Below are 19,040 nucleotides of genomic sequence, written 5' to 3'. Positions count from 1 at the left end.
TTTATTCAGATTGTGGGATCCGATCTGGTAGCTGCAGTTAAACACGATGCGGTCTTTGCCGTTGTGATGAACCTTGTGGTGGGGCACGTACCACGATTCAGTCGTCTGGTCGGCCTCTTTAATGTCAATCTTTGTGACGTGTCCCGCTGTGATGAGCTTCTCAATCTCAGTGCGGTATACACTTTCTTGGGCGGGGTCCTTGGCTAAGCGCCGCTCTGTGTTTAGTAGGTACCGCTCTGTGGCGTCTTTCTTTGCGTGAAAGGTAGGCATCCCTTCCCGCCGCAGGAGTGGCGTGGCGTATCTCAACACGCCGCTGACTGGGACTCTCTTTGTTCCCGTCTCGAGGAGGTTAATGGCGTAGATGTCGTCTTTAGAGCGAATGTCTTTCTTTTCGTTCTTAAAGGGCATTTGTTCTAAGGTCCATAGCCTCTCTACATGCTGCAGGAGTGCGGTGTCTCCCTCTGTGACTCGGGAGTGGAGACAGCTAGTGGCTGTGGTTCGGTTGAGAGATTTGGCGAGTGGGCCTTGGAGAGTCCATCCTAGGCGGGTCTCGACTGCTGCAGGACAGCCTCTGGGTCCGGTATGAACCTGGTCTATCGGGACAATGAGGTCTGCATGGTCGGAGCCTATCAACAGTGTCGGGGTAGCACCGTCTATGAGTGGGATCGGTAGCTTGCGTAGATGTACATATTTCTCCATCAGCTTGGCGGGTATGTGTACCGCGAGAGTCCTATTTCTTGGCTGGTGAAAGCGTCTGTAATCCTGTACCGTCGCTCGGGCTGGCCGCTTGCTGCGATAGAGAATGAGACATTCTCGCCCTTTATCGTTTTCAAATCTCTTCTTATTGTCCGAATTGTCATTTGGTTTTCGCTCCCCCGCAGCCCTAGCTGGGCCGCAGCGGACGCGAGCAGAAGGGTCTTCTCTGACCCGTCATCAAGGACGGCGTAAGTGTCCATGACTTTATTCTGGTAGCTCAATGTCACACGGACTACCTTTAAGAGCACTCTGGCTCCGCTGCTGCTGGCGGGGTCGATGTACATGACGCTTGCTTTGCTGCTTGATGGTGCGGGTGGAGGCCGCCGTCTGTTACTGTCGTGGAGTATGTCCAGATGGGCTCCATCGCACCGACTGCACTTTTTCTTTAAGCGGCATTCGGCTGCCATGTGTGATCGCGCACAGCGAAAACAGCGTCTGTTGGACTTTATCCATTGACTCGCTTCCTCCGCATTCATCTTGGGGAATGAGTCACATTGTGACAGCCAGTGTTCTTTCTCACAGTAGGGGCACACTATCTTCCACTTCTCCTTTCTTGAGGGGGTACTGTGGCTCCTACTGCTTGGCACTGACTCCGATTGGTGCATGACAGTCACCGATCTTCTTCCATCATTTAGTCTCCTGGTTCCTTCTCTGGAGCCAGGGGTGCTCCGTCCGAATGTATCTAGCCGTAAGCTGCTGACTTCTCTCGCCAGGAAGTCGGCTAGATCGAGGAGGTTCGGTTCGGGGCCATTAGGGTCTCGGTGGTCTCTCTGCCGCCTAAAGCGCTCCTGTCGGGCGGGCGGTAGCTTCTCCAAGATCCTCTCTACATTTGAGTTGGCGTATAGTTCATGCCTACCCTTTTCCCTCTGCGCTCCCAGCATCCCTACCAGGGACTGCACTCTGATGGACAGGTCGTCCAGTGCTCGATTGTCTGTTGCTGGGGGTAGGCGGTCGATGTGCCTGATCTCCTGGATCACGTAATCCCATATACGTCCATATCTCTGGTCCAACGCTACCAGCGCTGCGGTGTATGGGGTCGTGGAAGTGGCGTAGGCGAGCGCTATGTTGTGCGCGTGGGGTACCTTTAAATGCTTCAGTAGTATCGCGTATTTATGGCGTTCATCAATGACATCCACCAACATTGTCTCCAGACACATGCGGAGCTCCGTATACTGGGCCCGGTTCTCCTGGGTGAAGTCTGGTACCATAGGTGTGCCAATGTATGACGCGGATTGTTGATACATCGGCGAGCGTTGGGGGAGAGGCCTCCTAGGCGAGTCTCCTCCTGCTCCTTGGCGTGGGCTGGTACCGGCTGTGTACCATGGCCCGCTGGTCCAGGTGCTGTTCCTCGGTGCGGGTCGTGCGTCGTGCTCACCCGTGAATAGCGTCGGGGGTCTGTAGCGCAGCTCCGCGGGGGTATAGCCTGGGCTGTACTGGACCTCCTGGTCCGGTAGAGTACTGTGCTGTCGTCGGGCGTGGTTCTCCTCCTCTTCCTCTTCGTCTTCCGTTAGGTCATCCAGGGCTTGTAGTCTCTGATTTAGCCTCTCCGCAGTGTATGCTGCTCCTTCCCGGTGGCTGGGTCTCGCTTGGACCGGTTGGGGAAGGGGGTCTGCGGGGGGTATAAACCTTGTCTGTTGGTCAAGTTCAGGGTCGCTTACTCGGCTAGGGGATGCCGCCCTGGAGTGATGTCTAGACGAGTTCCTGGAGCCTCTGGTGGAGGGAGGGGGTGTTGTCCTTCTGATCAGCTGTTCTATTAGTTGCGCTTGTGCTCTGTCGCGCTCGGCTTCGCGCTTGGTGAGATCCGATTCTCTCTGGGCACCGGTGGCGGCGCGCTGGGCGTCGGCCCGGTCTCTTGCCATATTCTCTTCCATCTGAATGCGTCTTATTTCCAGGCGTATGTGCTCTTCTTCGCTCCGTTGCTGTATCTGCAATCGATCGCGTTCACCCTGGAGTCTATCGCGTTCAGTAGAGGCTTTCAGGCTGACGAGGAATGCCTGCTGTAGTGTCCTCTCTGCCTCGCTGGGAGAAGACGGTTGTATAGGGGAGCCGTCCCTTGGGGTACTCCGTGCGGAGTCTTGGAGCTCTATCTCCACGGTGCTCTCCTCATCTTCTTCCGTGCCGAGTTCTCTCTCGGTAGTGTTGTCTTCCTCCCGGGACTCGTCGGGGACTACTTCTTCGGTATTGGCGGGGTGTAAAGTCATGTCTGGTTCCCCCTGGTCCCCACCGTGAGCTGGGTCAGTTACGTTAGAACCCATAGGGGCCTCTATGGTCGGGGTAGCCTGGTCGTTAGGGTTAGACATAATTTTACTTTCTAGTTTTACCGCGTTTACTGTTGGTAGAAGACTAGGTTGTTGACTGACAGCGTAAGCCTCTAAGTACTGAGGGAGCTGTCGTTTGCGCCGCGGGCGTTGTTGGTTAGGAGGATCGTTTCGTGGAGTGTTCATCATAGGCCATTTTAATATTAATAACACTATATTAATATTACACTGATTACCCTCCGGCTCGAAGGACCAATTGTAACTGAGGGGTACAATTCCCTGACTGTATGGTTAGATATGATACTTACTACCACTACCTCTTGTACTTTAGACTCTGGCCACCCAGTACTAGGTATAAATAATTATGATAAACACTCCCACCTGATGAAACGGATCCAACACAAATGTACCAAGTCGAAAGTCTGCGTTTAATAATAATACATAGCAAAGGGTATGTACAACGATCACTTAATTACATTTATGATTTGAAATAGTATGCACTTTTATGGCAAATGAGTATTCGTAGGTAGATCAATATCGAATGTCCAATCTCTGATTGCGCAGGAAGCAAATATACAACCTGGAATATTTAGGGAACAATAGCAATGATACTTGAATGATTATCTAGCTGGATACACTTGGGGAAGGTTCCGACTGCTTGTAGGACAGCTGGAGGGGGGGGGTAGAGTCTGGCTGTATCCCGTCTGGCCGAGGGTATCCTGGGAGAGCCCACAGTCGTGCGACCCGGTGCCCAGCGATCCTCGATCCACAGATGAAAGCAGTTGGACTCTCTGTGGCCGGCGTCCTCCGGTCCACGATGGAGAGACGTGAGGCGACCTCGTCGTGTAGAGCGTCTTCTCACCTGTCGTCCTCTCCGGGGGGGGTATTTCCAACACACCGCAGTGTTGGCCTTTATCCATAGAATAATCAAAGTACTCAAAGCATAATCCAAGCCGGGGAAGGCTAGCCGTCGTCGGTAGAATAATCCAATATACAGGTCCACTCGCTCTTTGGCCTGGAGCTCCTCGGGTGCAGCTTCACGTGGGGTCAACCACCCTGGATAAGCGTCCAGCTGATGCCCGAAACGATGGGGGTGCTGATTACTATAGAACTCTTACCGCACGAGGCACTACATATGAATAGACTATTATTAGCTTAATAGAATACGTCCAACTCGACGATATAGTGCCAAATATGACTATTCAAATATTAATATACACGATGTCTCAATGCCGATACTGGGCCGAATTGGCCTTACTGCCCACACGTGGTTCGCAGGGAGGCTTTTGCGTCTGTCACTCTGTTGGAGGGTAAGGAACTGGACTAAAAGAAAAGCTCTACTTTAATAGCGCAGTATATATACGCACTATGAACAAATAGTACCATTAGTGGTGCGGTAGACATATTCCTACGCGGAACTAGGACTTGTCCATACATGTTGAGCGGTACGATTGAACCTGGTCTGAGGGGTATGGCGACCTGGCACCAAGGTCTCGTCCAATGGTAGAATGGAGACTATTATGGGATGTTCAGTAGACTAGAAGGGATATTCAATGCATATTGTACAAGGAATATACAAGGGATATCAGGGGATATACAAATACAATTAAATATATATATATAAATAAATATATATATTCGGTTTAATCTGATCCTTCAGAACAATAATAATAATAATAATAATAATAATAATAATAATAATAATAATAATAATAATTGATATTCCCCTTTGGTTCATTACAATTTACTCAAGCCTAGTAACAGACAATATTTCTGACACTGCAAATACATTCCCCGAGATCCATAGATGTCCCTAGATGTCCATGGATAACAAGAATATGCAAATGAGCCTTGTAGAAGTGGAGCAATCTTCCATTTACTTAGGTGTGTACTTTTAGACAAATTTTCTGAAAATATGGCTCGGGCTTAAAGGATAACTCCACTTTTTTTTTAAATTAGCTTATTTAACATCTTCCCTGGAGTTAGACAAGAAGATGCATACCTTTTTTGTCTCTGTGCGTGCATTTTAGCTTTGGGAATAGACGCTCCGTTAGCATAGCTTAGCTTCATCACTGGAAGTGGGGGAGGACAGTAGCCTTACAGTGCCTTACAGTGTATTGCAAGGTCTGACATTGACCAAACTTGATATGCATGACCTTGATGGGCTCTAGGTCAACTCCTGAAAAGGGGGTCAATGTCAGACCTTGCAATCAAAAGTTAGGGGCGCACTGAAATTATGGCAAGGGTTATTAGCCCCCTAACTTTTGATTGCAAAGTCTGACATTGACCCCCTTTTCAGGAGTTGACCTAGAGCCCACCAAGGTCATGCATATCAAGTTTGGTCAATGTCAGACCTTGCAATACACTGTAAGGCACTGTAAGGCTACTGTCCTCCCCCACTTCCAGTGATGAAGCTAAGCTATGCTAACGAAGCGTCTATTCCCAAAGCTAAAATGCACGCACAGAGACAAAAAAGGTATGCATCTTCTTGTCTAACTCCAGGGAAGATGTTAAATAAGCTAATTTAAAAAAAAAGTGGAGTTATCCTTTAACACATTGGGCGCCAGACCCGAGATATCCCCGGTTAACTCGCCAGCAGTTGAGCGCCAGACCCGAGATTTCTCTGGGTTTGATCCTTTGATATTTTTCCTCTGATCCCCGTTCTAAATCATCATCCGGATCATTCTAGCCGTCCCTGGGTCGTTTGTATATGTTTGACAAGACGCAACTCTTCATTATCGGCACAAAAACCACCCTCAGCAGATCTGGACCCATCACACTTACCATCAATGACTCCACCATCACCCCTTCCCGCCTAGTCCGCAACCTCTGTGTCATCCTCAACCCCACCCTCTCATTTGACCCCCATGTCCGCTCCATTGTTAAAACATCATACTTTCACTTCTGCAACATTGCCAAAATTCGTCACTGCCTCTCCCCCCCTGCTGCTGAATCCCTCATACACCTTCATCTCCTCCCGCCTGGACTATTGCAACTCCCTCTTCACTGGCATCACCTCCCGCTCCCTCCATAAACTGCAACTCAGCCGCCCGCCTCCTCACAAACACCCGGTCCCATGAAATCATCACTCCTGTCCTCCACTCTCTCCACTGGCTCCCGATCAAAGAATGCATCAACTTCAAAACACTACTCCTCACCTTCAAAGCCCTCCATAGCCTGGCCCCCCCCCTACCTGACTGATCTCCTTCCCTACCGCCCCACCCGTTCCCTCCGGTCCTCCTCCACTGCCTCCCTCACTGTCCCATCATCCAAACTTAAAAACGTTGGTGATCGGGCCTTCTCACGCACTGCACCCTGACTCTGGAATTCCCTCCCTCAGTCCATCAGAGACTCCCCCACACTCTCCACCTTCAAATCCCACCTCAAAACCCACCTGTTCTCCTTAGCCTTCAACCCCCCACCCACCCATAACCCCCCCCCCCTCCAACCTGTTTGATGTTTGTTACTGTGGCTCTATGTTTCTGTGTATCTCATGCTGCTTTCCCCTGTTTCCCCTATGGTCTTATGTTCCTTTTTTTTGTTTCTTTGTTTTACTATGTTTCTCGGCCTATTGTCAGTGACTTCGGGTCCTTGAGAAGCGCTATATAAATAAAATGAATTATTATTATTATCGTCTGTGTCTGAACTGGAATGGCTTGGTGTTGATACATGGCCTCCTTTTTTTGGCTCCTCCTCCTGCTTGAACAGAGATTCACATTGATCGCCTCTAAATTCCGTTGCCTAAGCGTATTTTACCATCGAAACGTGTATAGATATATACACTGGTAATCGCGATGGCGATGTGATCACTTGGAATTGTTCTTTTTGGAACACCTTCTGGCTAAGGTAAGGTATATTCGATGTCTATTTTACCGAACCTGAAACGTGTTTTTCTAACGATCACAGTTCTGTGTTTCACCGGACATAAAACATGCTCGGCAAACACGATCACAGTTTTTAGTTAAAACGACCCCCCCTCCCTTGATGATTTTGTGAATGTACATATATACATGTTATATACCTTTTGATTTGGGGGTTCAGGGAATCAACCAGAACGATTCGGGCTTATTGCACAATTAGCAGGTTTTATCTTGCGATCTATGAAAAAAGACTGGATTATCTTGGAAATGCACGATATTTAGCGTGTAATAAACTACAAACTACAGTGTGTAGAAAGAAACAATTGTTCCATGTTGCACTACAAGTAATGTTTGTCAAATGAGCCACACCATTGTCTCCACAGCTATAATACAGAACACACACACAGCTTTGCAAACATAGTGAAACATCGCGGAAACGACGATGAAAGTGTTCATCAAAAAACATAACAATACATGCATACATCTACACGTAAATATATATACAAATATACACACGTACATATAATAGTAAATAAATAGATCGAGTTATTCAGAGCATAAACAGCTAGTTTGTATAATGCACGAGTTATGGCAGTTATGGACAGACAGACATACACACATAGACACAAGCTATTACATTACACCCCTGCGCTTCACTTGGCATTTAACAGGTAATATATCATAATGATAATGGCTATTTACTTCCCTAATGTCACAAGTTTGAATTACATTCTTAGATGTCTGAGCTAAAAGGTAAATTGATGTCATTCAGCACGGCGTGGCGGCATGAAAAGAGCAGCTCAATCCGATTAAAGAGTCATAGGGGGCTGAAGGGAGCCTCACATTCTCCCAGGCTACCGTAGCTGTCATTACTTATGACTTTACTTGTCGGATAAAGTTGAGGAACACGCCCCCTAGCTGGTAACCCAAGATGCTTCAGAGCGCTGGCTAAATAGTGACCAGACATATTGGCTTACATAAAGATAGTGTACTTACACTATAGTATAACGTACTGTAGCAACTTGAGACTGCTCCCTTTGTCTCCCTCAGGAACCAGATGCGCTACTGACTTCGCAGAGGTCCCGTCGATCCTCATGGAGTACTTTGCTACTGACTACAGAGTCGTCAGTCAATTTGCACGCCATTATCAAACCGGACAGGTATATCTGAGCCCTGGATATGACATATTTGTGTGGTTGATTTACGTTTTGTTCCGATCAAAAGAATCTAAAGGCAGTTTTGTGCAGTTGATAGGCAACCTTTTGTTCCGATCAAAAGAATCTAGACAGTTTTGTCCACACAGTATAAAGTCACACTTTTATTTTTTTGCCTGTTCATTTGTTATACATTGAGATTCATATCACTTAGATACATAATTATACAAATGTCAATGTATTGCAATTGGACAGGGTACAATCCTTACTGTAGAAAAATAAGTATGCATATGAATATTATAGACTATTATAGCTTTCAGTTACATTCATTCCTTCCCTGTTTCCCTATATTGTCAGTCTTTGCCTCAGAGTATGGTGGCCCGACTGTGCGAGTCCAAAAAGGTGTGCGGAGCAGCGGACACCCAGCTGCAGGTACAGTGGCTGCTCTCATACGTATCACTGGGGATTACAGTCTAAAGCAGTGGTTCCTAACCTTCATGTCAAGGACCCCCTCATTGATACCCACTAGAGACCATGGCCCCCCTCATTGATACACACTAGAGACCATGGCCCCCTCATTGATACACACTAGAGACCATGGCCCCCCTCATTGATACACACTAGAGACCATGGCCCCCCTCATTGATACCCACTAGAGACCATGGCCCCCTCATTGCTACCCACTAGAGACCATGGCCCCCCTCATTGATACACACTAGAGGCCATGGCCCCCCTCATTGATACACACTAAAGACCATGGCCCCCCTCATTGATACCCACTAGAGACCATGGCCCCCCTCATTGATACCCACTAGAGACCATGGCCCCCCTCATTGATACCCACTAGAGACCATGGCCCCCTCATTGATACACACTAGAGACCATGGCCCCCCTCATTGATACCCACTAGAGACCATGGCCCCCCTCATTGATACCCACTAGAGACCATGGCCCCCCTCATTGATACACACTAGAGACCATGGCCCCCTCATTGATACACACTAGAGACCATGGCCCCCCTCATTGATACCCACTAGAGACCATGGCCCCCCTCATTGATACACACTAGAGACCATGGCCCCCCTCATTGATACACACTAGAGACCATGGCCCCCCTCATTGATACCCACTAGAGACCATGGCCCCCCTCATTGATACACACTAGAGACCATGGCCCCCCTCATTGATACCCACTAGAGACCATGGCCCCCCTCATTGATACACACTAGAGACCATGGCCCCCCTCATTGATACACACTAGAGACCATGGCCCCCCTCATTGATACCTGCTAGAGACCATGGCCCCCTCATTGATACACACTAGAGACCATGGGCCCCCTCATTGATACCCACTAGAGACCATGGCCCCCCTCATTGATACCCACTAGAGACCATGGCCCCCTCATTGATACCCACTAGAGACCATGGCCCCCCTCATTGATACACACTAGAGACCATGGGCCCTCATTTCAATAAATCTTGTCTCAGGGACCATCTGGGAAGATACTTGTTGTTAGGTATGATTTAGTCCATAATTCCATAACAATCTATAATGAAGGTGGGGAGATAATAGAGAAACATATGATTTAGAATCACTCTTATATATTCTCTCATTAGGCTTTAACTCCTAGTGAATTAAATAGTGAAATTACAAATATTTCTGGGGATCCCCCCTGGAACCTCCTCTTGGACCCCATTGAAAACCACTGGTCTGAAGGCTCTAGTCGATTCATCTGTTGATTATAAATGTTATTCCTTGTCTTGTACGATGCTCTTTCTAACTACTTGTAAAATGACAGTTATAGAACAAAAAAACAAACGTAAGTGTATGCTATACATCAAGAGTGCAAGAAATATAGTAGTTTTTATTTATTTGTCTATTTGACAAAAACCTGTTTGTATTTTTTTTAATAATAATGAAGAAACACATAAAACACAAAGTGTAACAGGCATTGCCATACATCAAATGGCTTGGAGGTGCATCATAACATAGACCTAACTAATCGATAATGACAAATAGTTACCAACTATTTTTCCAATGGATTAGTTGTGGATTAGTGGATTAGTTGTCGCAGCCCTAGTACATACCACACAACTATTGTGTGCTTTCTATGCCGGCTTGCCCTGTGAGTTTTACTGGCACGCCAGAATACAAAGTATTATCCAGCAATCTTTATAGCTGTTTTCACAAGGTATCTTTATTGTTGGCATTTCTTTAGAAAAAGAAACGTCCCCGGAGCACCCTGAGCATAAGGGTGGTGTAAGTGGCTTGACTGAGTGATTGATGGGAGATAAGTGCAGTAACTCAGGGGACCATATATTACCTCTTGATCACGTAGAGGTGAACACTCAAAGCGGAGTGGATTGGATTTATGCAAACAGTTTAAATGTTTGGCAGGCAACTGCAGGAACGATTCAAGAGGGATCTGTGGATTTCTTTTTTTCCTCAGGACAGGAGTGGAATGAGTTGCCTTTGACCATCAAACAGGGCTTGAACTTGTATAGTTTCAAGGTGAACATTAGAGAAAGAGTTCCTAGAGAAAGAGTAACTCAGGAGACTGACAGGGGAGGGAGGCGTCCTGCTTTCGTGTATGAGATGATCTGATCATATTTTATTAACAATGTTGTATTTAACTTTTTTATCACAATGGAAATAAGTGACTTTTTTTTGTGTGCCATCCTTGATAATTCGAGGATGCATGTCTTGTTATAACATGTATTTTAATAATTGTCAGATAAACGAAAAAAATATGTATTTGAATTTTTTTTTCACGACAGGTCTTCTATGCTGTCCTGGATCAGATCTACCACAGTAAGCCGCAAAACCGCTCCACCACCGACATCTTGAAGGACATGCAGCAGAAGTTCTACGGCTTGCCTTACACTCCCAATACGGTAAAATGTGCTGAAATGTCTCTGTGGTATATTTCTTGAGGTTGTTTTCTTTGACTACAGTCGGTGGTCTTTTGGACTTGAATTACGAGATCAATTACAGCTTTAGAGTTAATGAATGTTTTGAGGACATTCTTTTGGCTAATCCCCCCTCCTGCAGAACACTGTCCGGTCCGACACAGAGCAGACCTGAGGCCAGTTCTCTTACCTTCTCCTTCTCTCTCTACCCGCGTGTCTGTCTCTCTTACTTATTTTTCTCTACTCCTCACTCTCTCACTTTCTCTCTCTCTGGTTTTAAATGTTCTACTCAGGCACTGCACCGTTTAAAGGATTAAAGCGTTTTTTTGGAGCCCTGCTACAATAACAAAGCAGAGGTATACTTTGAATGAGCCCTCCCTGGGGGAAATATTTGAAACTCTTCTCTCTCTCTCTCCTGCTCCTTTAATGAAAAAAGCGGACACCCCCAACCCCTTTCTCCTCTCCGCTTTTGCAGCTGTGGGGGCGACGGGATGAGGCCAGTTGGGAGAGGAGAATCTAAAACACAGTCATAATTTAGAGCGGGGAATGGCCTTTATAAGGCATTTATAGAGGGTTATAATTATGTGGGGGGGCCATCAGGCATACAGGGAGTTCAGTGCCGCGTTCTCCCCATCTTTGAGCTGGAGTCCTGCTCCTCTCACAGTGTAGCAGGCTCCCAGGGGAGTGTGGTTGGTTTACAGTGTATATACTTGGCTGTCCCAACCGCCTATTGCTTAATAACAGCGGAGCAGTGCTCCCGTTGCTTCCGCGTTTTCCCTGATTGGCTGCGACACGCCCCGCGGCAGGCGCGGCAACCGCAGAGCGGAGCGGCAGAGCTTGCGGAATTATGTAACCGCCCTAATCCGCCATGATTTTCATTCGGCGCTCAGCTCACCTGGCAGCGCAGCGGTCCTGCGGTCCGTTGTTGACTAGTTCGAATCCCATGACATTTTTTTTAACGTGATTTTTTTTTTTAACGTGTATTCTTTCGCCGGTTAAGGTTAGGCATGGTTAAGGTTAAGGTTAAGGTTAGGCATTGTTTCGGAGTTGGTTAAGGTTAGAACGGTTAAGTTTAGGCGCTGTTAAGGAGCTGGTTAAGGTTAGAGTTTGTCTTAGAGACAGCCTATTTCCTCACTGCCGCTCTCCCGCGTTGCCGCGGTCAAATTGTCACATTCTTGCACTGCTCCGCTGTTAAAAAGCAACACGCGTCCCAACCATTCTGCTCCTACCAGACAGGGCTGGGAGGTATACCAAATATGATGGTGTATATCGTCATGGGTACATGCAAAGATGCAGATTTAATTTCTTTACTAGACCCTTCGTATGTATGTAGTATCAAGTTTTACGTTTTTGTTTTATTTGTCACTAAGGTACATGTACATTACAGTGAAATGCTTGGTTCTGTATGAGTTTCAAGTTTCAAGTTTCTTTAATAGTTGTCATACAGAAGTACAGAATACTTTCATACAAAATGCTTCTTACTGTTACGCTCCAGAGACTGTGCTAGACAAGATAGTATCAAATAACATAGTATAGCATGTAATTTAGAAGAAGAAAATGAGGTCACAGTGTTCGGTATAGACATATGTACAATGTTCTGGGTTACCATATAATATACAATACTATGCAGTGTACTAATGTACAGTACTATATAGTGCAAAGCAGAAATGGGATGAGGTACAATTTAGGTACAATTTACAGTAAGGTGTACGAGTTGTAGTGCAATCCTTCATCAATAAATATAAAGTGTGGGGAGTGGGTGCTACAGTGTGTTTGTTTAAAGTGGGTGTGTGCTATAAAGTGTGTGGAGTGGGTGCTACAGTGTGTTTGTTTAAAGTGAGTGTGTGCGTGTGGATGTGTGTGCTATGTGCGTTTGGTGGTTGTTGTTGTGTAGTGTTCATTGTTCGTTTAGCAGCCTGATGGCCTGGGGATAGAAGCTTCTTCTGAGTCTTTCTGTGCTCGCCTTGAGACTCCGGTATCGCTTGCCTGACCGCAGCAGTTCAAAGAGGCAGTTGTTCGGGTGACTGGAGTCTTTAATGATTCTCTTAGCCTTGCCCTTGCAACGCTTGTTGTAAATGTTCTGGAGGGTGGGGAGCCCCCCTCCAATTGTGCGTTCGGCTGAACGTGTCACTCTTTGTAGTCTGCTTCGGTCTTGTGCAGTGCTATTCCCAAACCAGGAGGTGATGTTGCCAGTCAAGATGCTCTCTATTGTACATGAGTAGAAGTTCTTAAGGATCTTCTGACTGACTTGGAACTTCCTTAGGCGCCTGAGGAAGTAGAGGCGTTGTCGTGCCTTCTTCACAACACTGTCAATGTGTGTGGTCCATGTCAAGTCCTCGGATATGTAGGCTCCGAGGTACTTAAAGCTGTTGACTCTCTCAACCGGTGCCCCGTCGATGCTGAGGGGGCTGTAGTCCTTGACCCCCGACCTCCTGAAGTCCACAATCATCTCCTTTGTTTTGCTGACGTTTTGCTGAGCCTCCAGACATTGTGCTTCATACAGTAAAAAAAGTCAAAATAATAAAGAAGAAACACTAAAAGTAAAAAACGAAAGTACAAAATGCAAACAAATGCAAAAATAATCCATAATATTGTTCCTTGCAGCAGTATAATTATTATTATCTTTTCTTTTTCAAATTTTTTAATTTCTTCTTTTTTTCTTTTCTTTTTTTTTTACATATAACATACAACAAGACATCATACAACATAATACATAATCCCACATACAACAGAGCAATCAAATAAAAGATATATAACAATGATCAACTGACAATAACAATAGCTAGGGATGCCCCGATCGATCGGCCAGCGATCGGTATCGGCCGATATTCAGTATAAATATGATATTGGGGAATTCCGATAATGCTTTCTAGTCGCCGATTGCGAAAACCGATCGATGACGTGAGCGAAAAACATGATCCAATTCTCAGCGGAGTTGGAATCTCGCTGTCTTCTCCTATTACTCACACACGCTGTGCAGTGCACGCATTGCCCCTCCCCCTCACAGACCCGTCTTGTCAACAAATCCTCTCATTAGCTCTGAAGATGGCAAGAGTCCTAGCCTCCGCAACTTGTCGTGACAGCTCCTCTTTCAACATCACTGAAGCATTAAACAAAATGGCCCAGTAAACTTCACTTTAGTTTAATACATGAGGCGTCTAACTGGCTAGCTACTGATAGCTCATGATATCAACGTCTAATAACATTGGCATTCGTTTTTGCAGCTGTTGGCTAGCGTTGGCTAAGTAGCTATCGTTCTTCATAGCTGTAACTGAACGCCAATGATGCTAGCCTTATGTGATCTTATGAGTTTCAGTTCATAGGAAAATACTTTGACTATAATGGTCAGAAGTTAATTAACTTAGATGCTGTTATGCTGCCATGGGCATTTGATGGTACAAGATCTCTGTGCGTTACGCCATGTCTGAATCACATGGGAGATGATGGGACCAAATTGTAATTGGCATTTTCTAATCGAGGTGTTGGAATATATTATATCTTGTAGTCTCTGTTGATAGACTGTTGCCTCCTCCAAGGCGCACCACTACACAGCAATCTCGGGATCAAACCAGTTAATCAAGGGGACCAGAAATATAATAAAAAATCCGGGATTGCTAGACCCCTGTCCTGTTAGATATTGTAGATTGTATTTTGCTCTAGTAGTCGATTGGGGGGGGGGGGTGTAAGGGGAGCATTGAGCTAACAAAGTTTATTCTGGGTAATACGTTCGTTTTGATAATCGATGCTCGCTTGTAGCAAATTGGGGAGGCTCGACCATCTATTGAGATCCTGAAGTCGATGCAGAGGTATTTGAAATGTTCAACTATGGGGAGGTCCACAGCTCTGGCTAACTCATTAGACAAGCAGATTTGGGCCAATTGATTTTGAAGCCCGATAGTTCACCAAATTCGAAGTAAGTTTGTGGCCGATTTGGAGGGGTCCTTTATAAAGATCAGTAAATCGTCCGCATAGAGAGCAATTTTGTGAGGGGTATCTCTGATCATTATAGGGACAATTTCCTCTGTTTGTCTTATAAATTGAGCTAATGGTTCCAGCCAGGGATAGCGCGAAAAGCCCGGGACTCAAAGGACAACCCTATCTAGAAGACCTCGAGACTGAGAAGAGAGGGGAGCAGATCTTGCCAGTCATCATCATTGCTGATGGAGTGGCGTAGAGTACTTTAATCATATGAATAAAATGTCCCAGTCCCATAGCCTCCAGTACCGCCCATAGGTATGACCATTCCAGTCTATCGAAGGCCTTCATGGCATCCAAAGATAGGACTGTGGCTGGTGTTTTGTTATCCTTACTAGTGTCGATTATATGCAACAATCTTCTAAGGTTATCCGCAGCTAAGCGTCCCTGAATAAAGCCGGTTTGGTCACAGTGTACTAGCTCCGTCATATATTTTTGTAGACGACGGGCCAGGACTTTGGCAAATATTTTGAGGTTGGCGCCAAGGAGACTTAGGGGCCTGTAGCTACCACAGTCGTTTGGGTCCTTGTCCTTCTTAAGGAGTAGAGAAATAAGAGCCATATTTACATCCCTCAAGAATTGTTCATGCAATAGTGGGCCTATTGGGTCCCAAAACTCATATCACTGGACTCTTACACTTATATCACTGGACTCTTATCACTGTTATCACTCTTATCTTTAATCTTTCAAAATGTACAGTTGCTATTGCATGCACTCATCTGTGTTTCATCACACACATGAGTGCATGCTTACCAACTGTCCGTCTGAAACACTACTATCACCAACATCTAAGAAGGGAGATCCCCCCTTGAATGGCCCTTCTAAGGTTTCTCTCCTCCACACTGCCTGTGGAGCTTTTTTCCCTATTGTTAGGTTTTAGTGAGTTTTTCCTTACCTTCGCGTGGGGTATGTCTGGGAGTGCTTGCATTCTTTCATTTATTTGCATTCATCTAAAAATGTTTGGACCTTATGGTGTTCTTGTTCTGTTCTTGACTTATTGTTATGTTTTCTTCTTGACTTGTTTAAAGAAGACCTGTACGGCCCATGGGGACATTAACGTGTGTTGTCGGGCCCTATAAATAAATTTGATTTTGATTTGATTTGATTTGAAGCTATGTACCCCCCCCCCCCCCCCCCCCCAATGTGCTTTGACACCCGAATTTCCCCAAGAGGATTAATAAAGGATCATCTTATTTTATCTTAAAACGCTAGGTATAGTTCGGGTGGAATTCCATCCCAGCCGGGTGCTTTGCCCTTCTGCATCTCAGCAATTGCGTCTCTGAGTTCTAACGGAGTGATCGGCCTCCCCAACTCCCCAGCCCCCTCCTCGGATATCCTCGGTAGCTCAAGTCCGCTGGTAAACGCCTCAAATTTAGATTGATCAAAGGTGACTTCTGAACTATATAAATGGGAATAAAATGATCTAAAGGTGTCATTAATCTTCTTTGAGTCTGTTGCTATAACAGGAAAACAGTATAATAATTTTTTATATCCGAAATAACACCATCCATGACAATTGTATTACAAGATAACAGTTATAAAAAAAATTGTCATCACATTGTAATTTGTGCTGGAAAACTAAATACTGTCAAAACTAAGAAAAATATATGTTGGTATGACATTCTGCCCACATCGCCCCGCCAGCCCCTTTTTGCTCAGACGACCGCAGTGGGATATTCTCGGCCTTGTCCGAAAACCTCAGAAGACTTGTGTCTTAATTGTGTTGTTTAGTTTAGAAGGCTCCACCACAGGGATCACGAGAGCGAGTGAAAACAGATTTGTTTACATTCTACAATAGCTGATCATATTTTCATCCCAACTCATTCTCCCCTTTCTTTTTTCTCTTCTTCTTCTCAGTCTTTCCCCCCACACTCTTATCCCCATGGAAACTCTGCTAAGGAAAACTTTCCAGAGAGCAGCGGAGAACATTTGAATGGCTAATAGGTTATAGAGAGCCCCACAGGATAAACACTGGGGTGATGGTGACATGTGTGTAGTTTATAGAGTAAGGCTATCAGTTCCCACTGCACACACACAGCAGGGATCAGCTGTGAGTAACATAGAACACATGGAGACCCTTGGTGCCCAAGATAATATTAGGGATATATGGCAGCGAGCATGACATTCCGCCTGCCATGTTGACATTTTCTTTATCTGCTTTTCTTGGCTTTGAAGGCTTTGGGACCAAGTGTCTTTAAAAAAATATATTATGCACACTCGCTAGATGTATTGCACACTCTATACTCTATACACAATCTATACTCTATATACTCTATACACAATCTATACTCTATACACACTCTATACTCTATACACAATATATACTCTATACACACTATACTCTGACATGCTCTATACTCTATCTATACACACTCAATAGTCTATACACACTATACTCTATACACATTATACTCTATATACACTATACTCTATATACACTCTATACTCTATACACACTCTACATCAGGGGTCTCAAACTCGTGGCCCGCGGGCCAATTGCGGCCCGCTGGATGATATTTTGCGGCCCCCTACTTGACATCAAAGTGTAGTGTTAGTGCGGCCCGCACGCAACTTTTTGCCGATCGTTGCGCCAGTTGGACGTTTTATTTATTTTATCACTTGTAGGCTACCATAGTGCAGGCTCATGACAGCAACGTTACGTTAGTGACTTGGTTGAAACGTGATTCCGGAGTGATACCAAGTAAAGTGGAAGGAAAATATATCCTGTCACCCAGTGAGTATGGCAGGCATCCTCAAAATTCTCCGCTATCTCCTCTGCAAGCACTGCTCCACTGTCTGTGTCTGTCTACTCTGGTCCAATCACATTCAGCGTCCCGTCAGCGTTTTCCCCCCCACCCACAGTCTGCGAATCAGAGGCAGAGTAGGGCGGGTCTTCACGGAATGCGTGTCGTCTCTTTCAACGGTTCGAGTCAGAGCGAGAGTTGACAGCGCATCTACAGGTAGTCTAATCTGCAGGTACTGTAGCTAGTAACCTCGTTCCCAGTTTTATTTCCGTGAGATAAATGTAACTAGTAGCCTAGTTTTGCCAGCAGGCAGCTAGTAGAAAAATGTGGCATGTTCAAAGATGGCCAGTAAAAGAAAAGTCGACAGTGAAAATCGCTGCAATTCAAAGGTGAATGGACTGAAAAATATGCGTGCATCCTCCCAGCACCAAACCAATGTGCCTAATATGCCAAGAAACGGTAGCTCTTGTGAAGAGTGGCAATTTGAAACGCCAGTACGAAACAAAACCGCTAAATTTTTGATGCAACCTTTCCTCAAAATTCAGTGCTAAGAACCACAAAAATAAATGGAATGAAATCATCATATCAAGCTGCAAGCAGAATTATTGTTAAATCTATGTCACAACGAGAAAAAGCAACCAAGTCCTCACTCAGTGGCATGGGTTTTGGCTAAACACAAGAAGCCATTCTCTGATGCATACATAATAAAATAATGTATGACTGAAGTGATGGAGACCATGTTTAAAGGCAAACAAAAGCAAATCCCCCTCAGATAGCACAGCAACCAGAATAACTGAAATACTGGCTGGTGATTTTATTAAACAGCTTTGTGATAGAATAAAAAAAATGCACAGTGCATTTCCATAGCTGTGGATGAGTCCACTGACACCACTGAGAAGCCTATGTTCTGAAGAACTGTTCATGTTCTGAAGAACTGTTCATGTTCTGAAATGTTATTGCTAAAGATTGAGAAGATTGGATCAGTTGTACTTTTTTTTTTGAATACTTGAAACCCCTTTTTTGTGGAATATTTTATTCCCAGCCTCACCCAGACTCTATCTCCAGCGGCCCCCAGGTAAATTGAGTTTGAGACCCCTGCTCTACATGCTCTATACTCTACACTCTTTTTTTTTTTTTTTATATATATATTTTTGCACAAATCTTTCCAATATTCAAAATACATCTTTCCACATCATAATATGCAACATCCAAGATTCGTCTTTTTCTTTTTTGTAACAACATACAAAACATGTAAAAAACTCATACAAACACATTAACAACTGACATGGAAATTAAAAAAGCACTTACAAAAAAAAACATTACTATACATTGTGCACATATATCCCTGATGCACATACGTTATATGTAGACCGATCTACCTGC

The 19,040-nt window shown here is 45.2% G+C and overlaps 1 protein-coding gene across 1 annotated transcript in view; it reads left to right on the top strand.

Annotated features, from left to right (window-relative positions):
• The window catches only part of LOC311233347 (mitochondrial intermediate peptidase-like), a 198,290-nt gene that overhangs the window by 76,895 nt on the left and 102,355 nt on the right, over positions 1-19,040 (top strand). The window contains exons 14-16 of the mRNA XM_084320322.1: positions 7,925-8,034; positions 8,386-8,460; positions 10,807-10,923. Coding sequence (XP_084176448.1) covers positions 7,925-8,034; positions 8,386-8,460; positions 10,807-10,923 — 302 coding nt within the window. The remainder of the gene's footprint in view (positions 1-7,924; positions 8,035-8,385; positions 8,461-10,806; positions 10,924-19,040) is intronic.

The sequence above is a fragment of the Notolepis coatsorum genome (assembly GCF_963971535.1).
Source record: "Notolepis coatsorum genome assembly, chromosome: 1".
Classification (NCBI taxonomy): Eukaryota; Metazoa; Chordata; class Actinopteri; order Aulopiformes; family Paralepididae; genus Notolepis; species Notolepis coatsorum.
The sequence above is the reverse complement of the archived record's forward strand: the minus strand, read 5'-3'. Positions and strand labels throughout refer to the sequence as shown.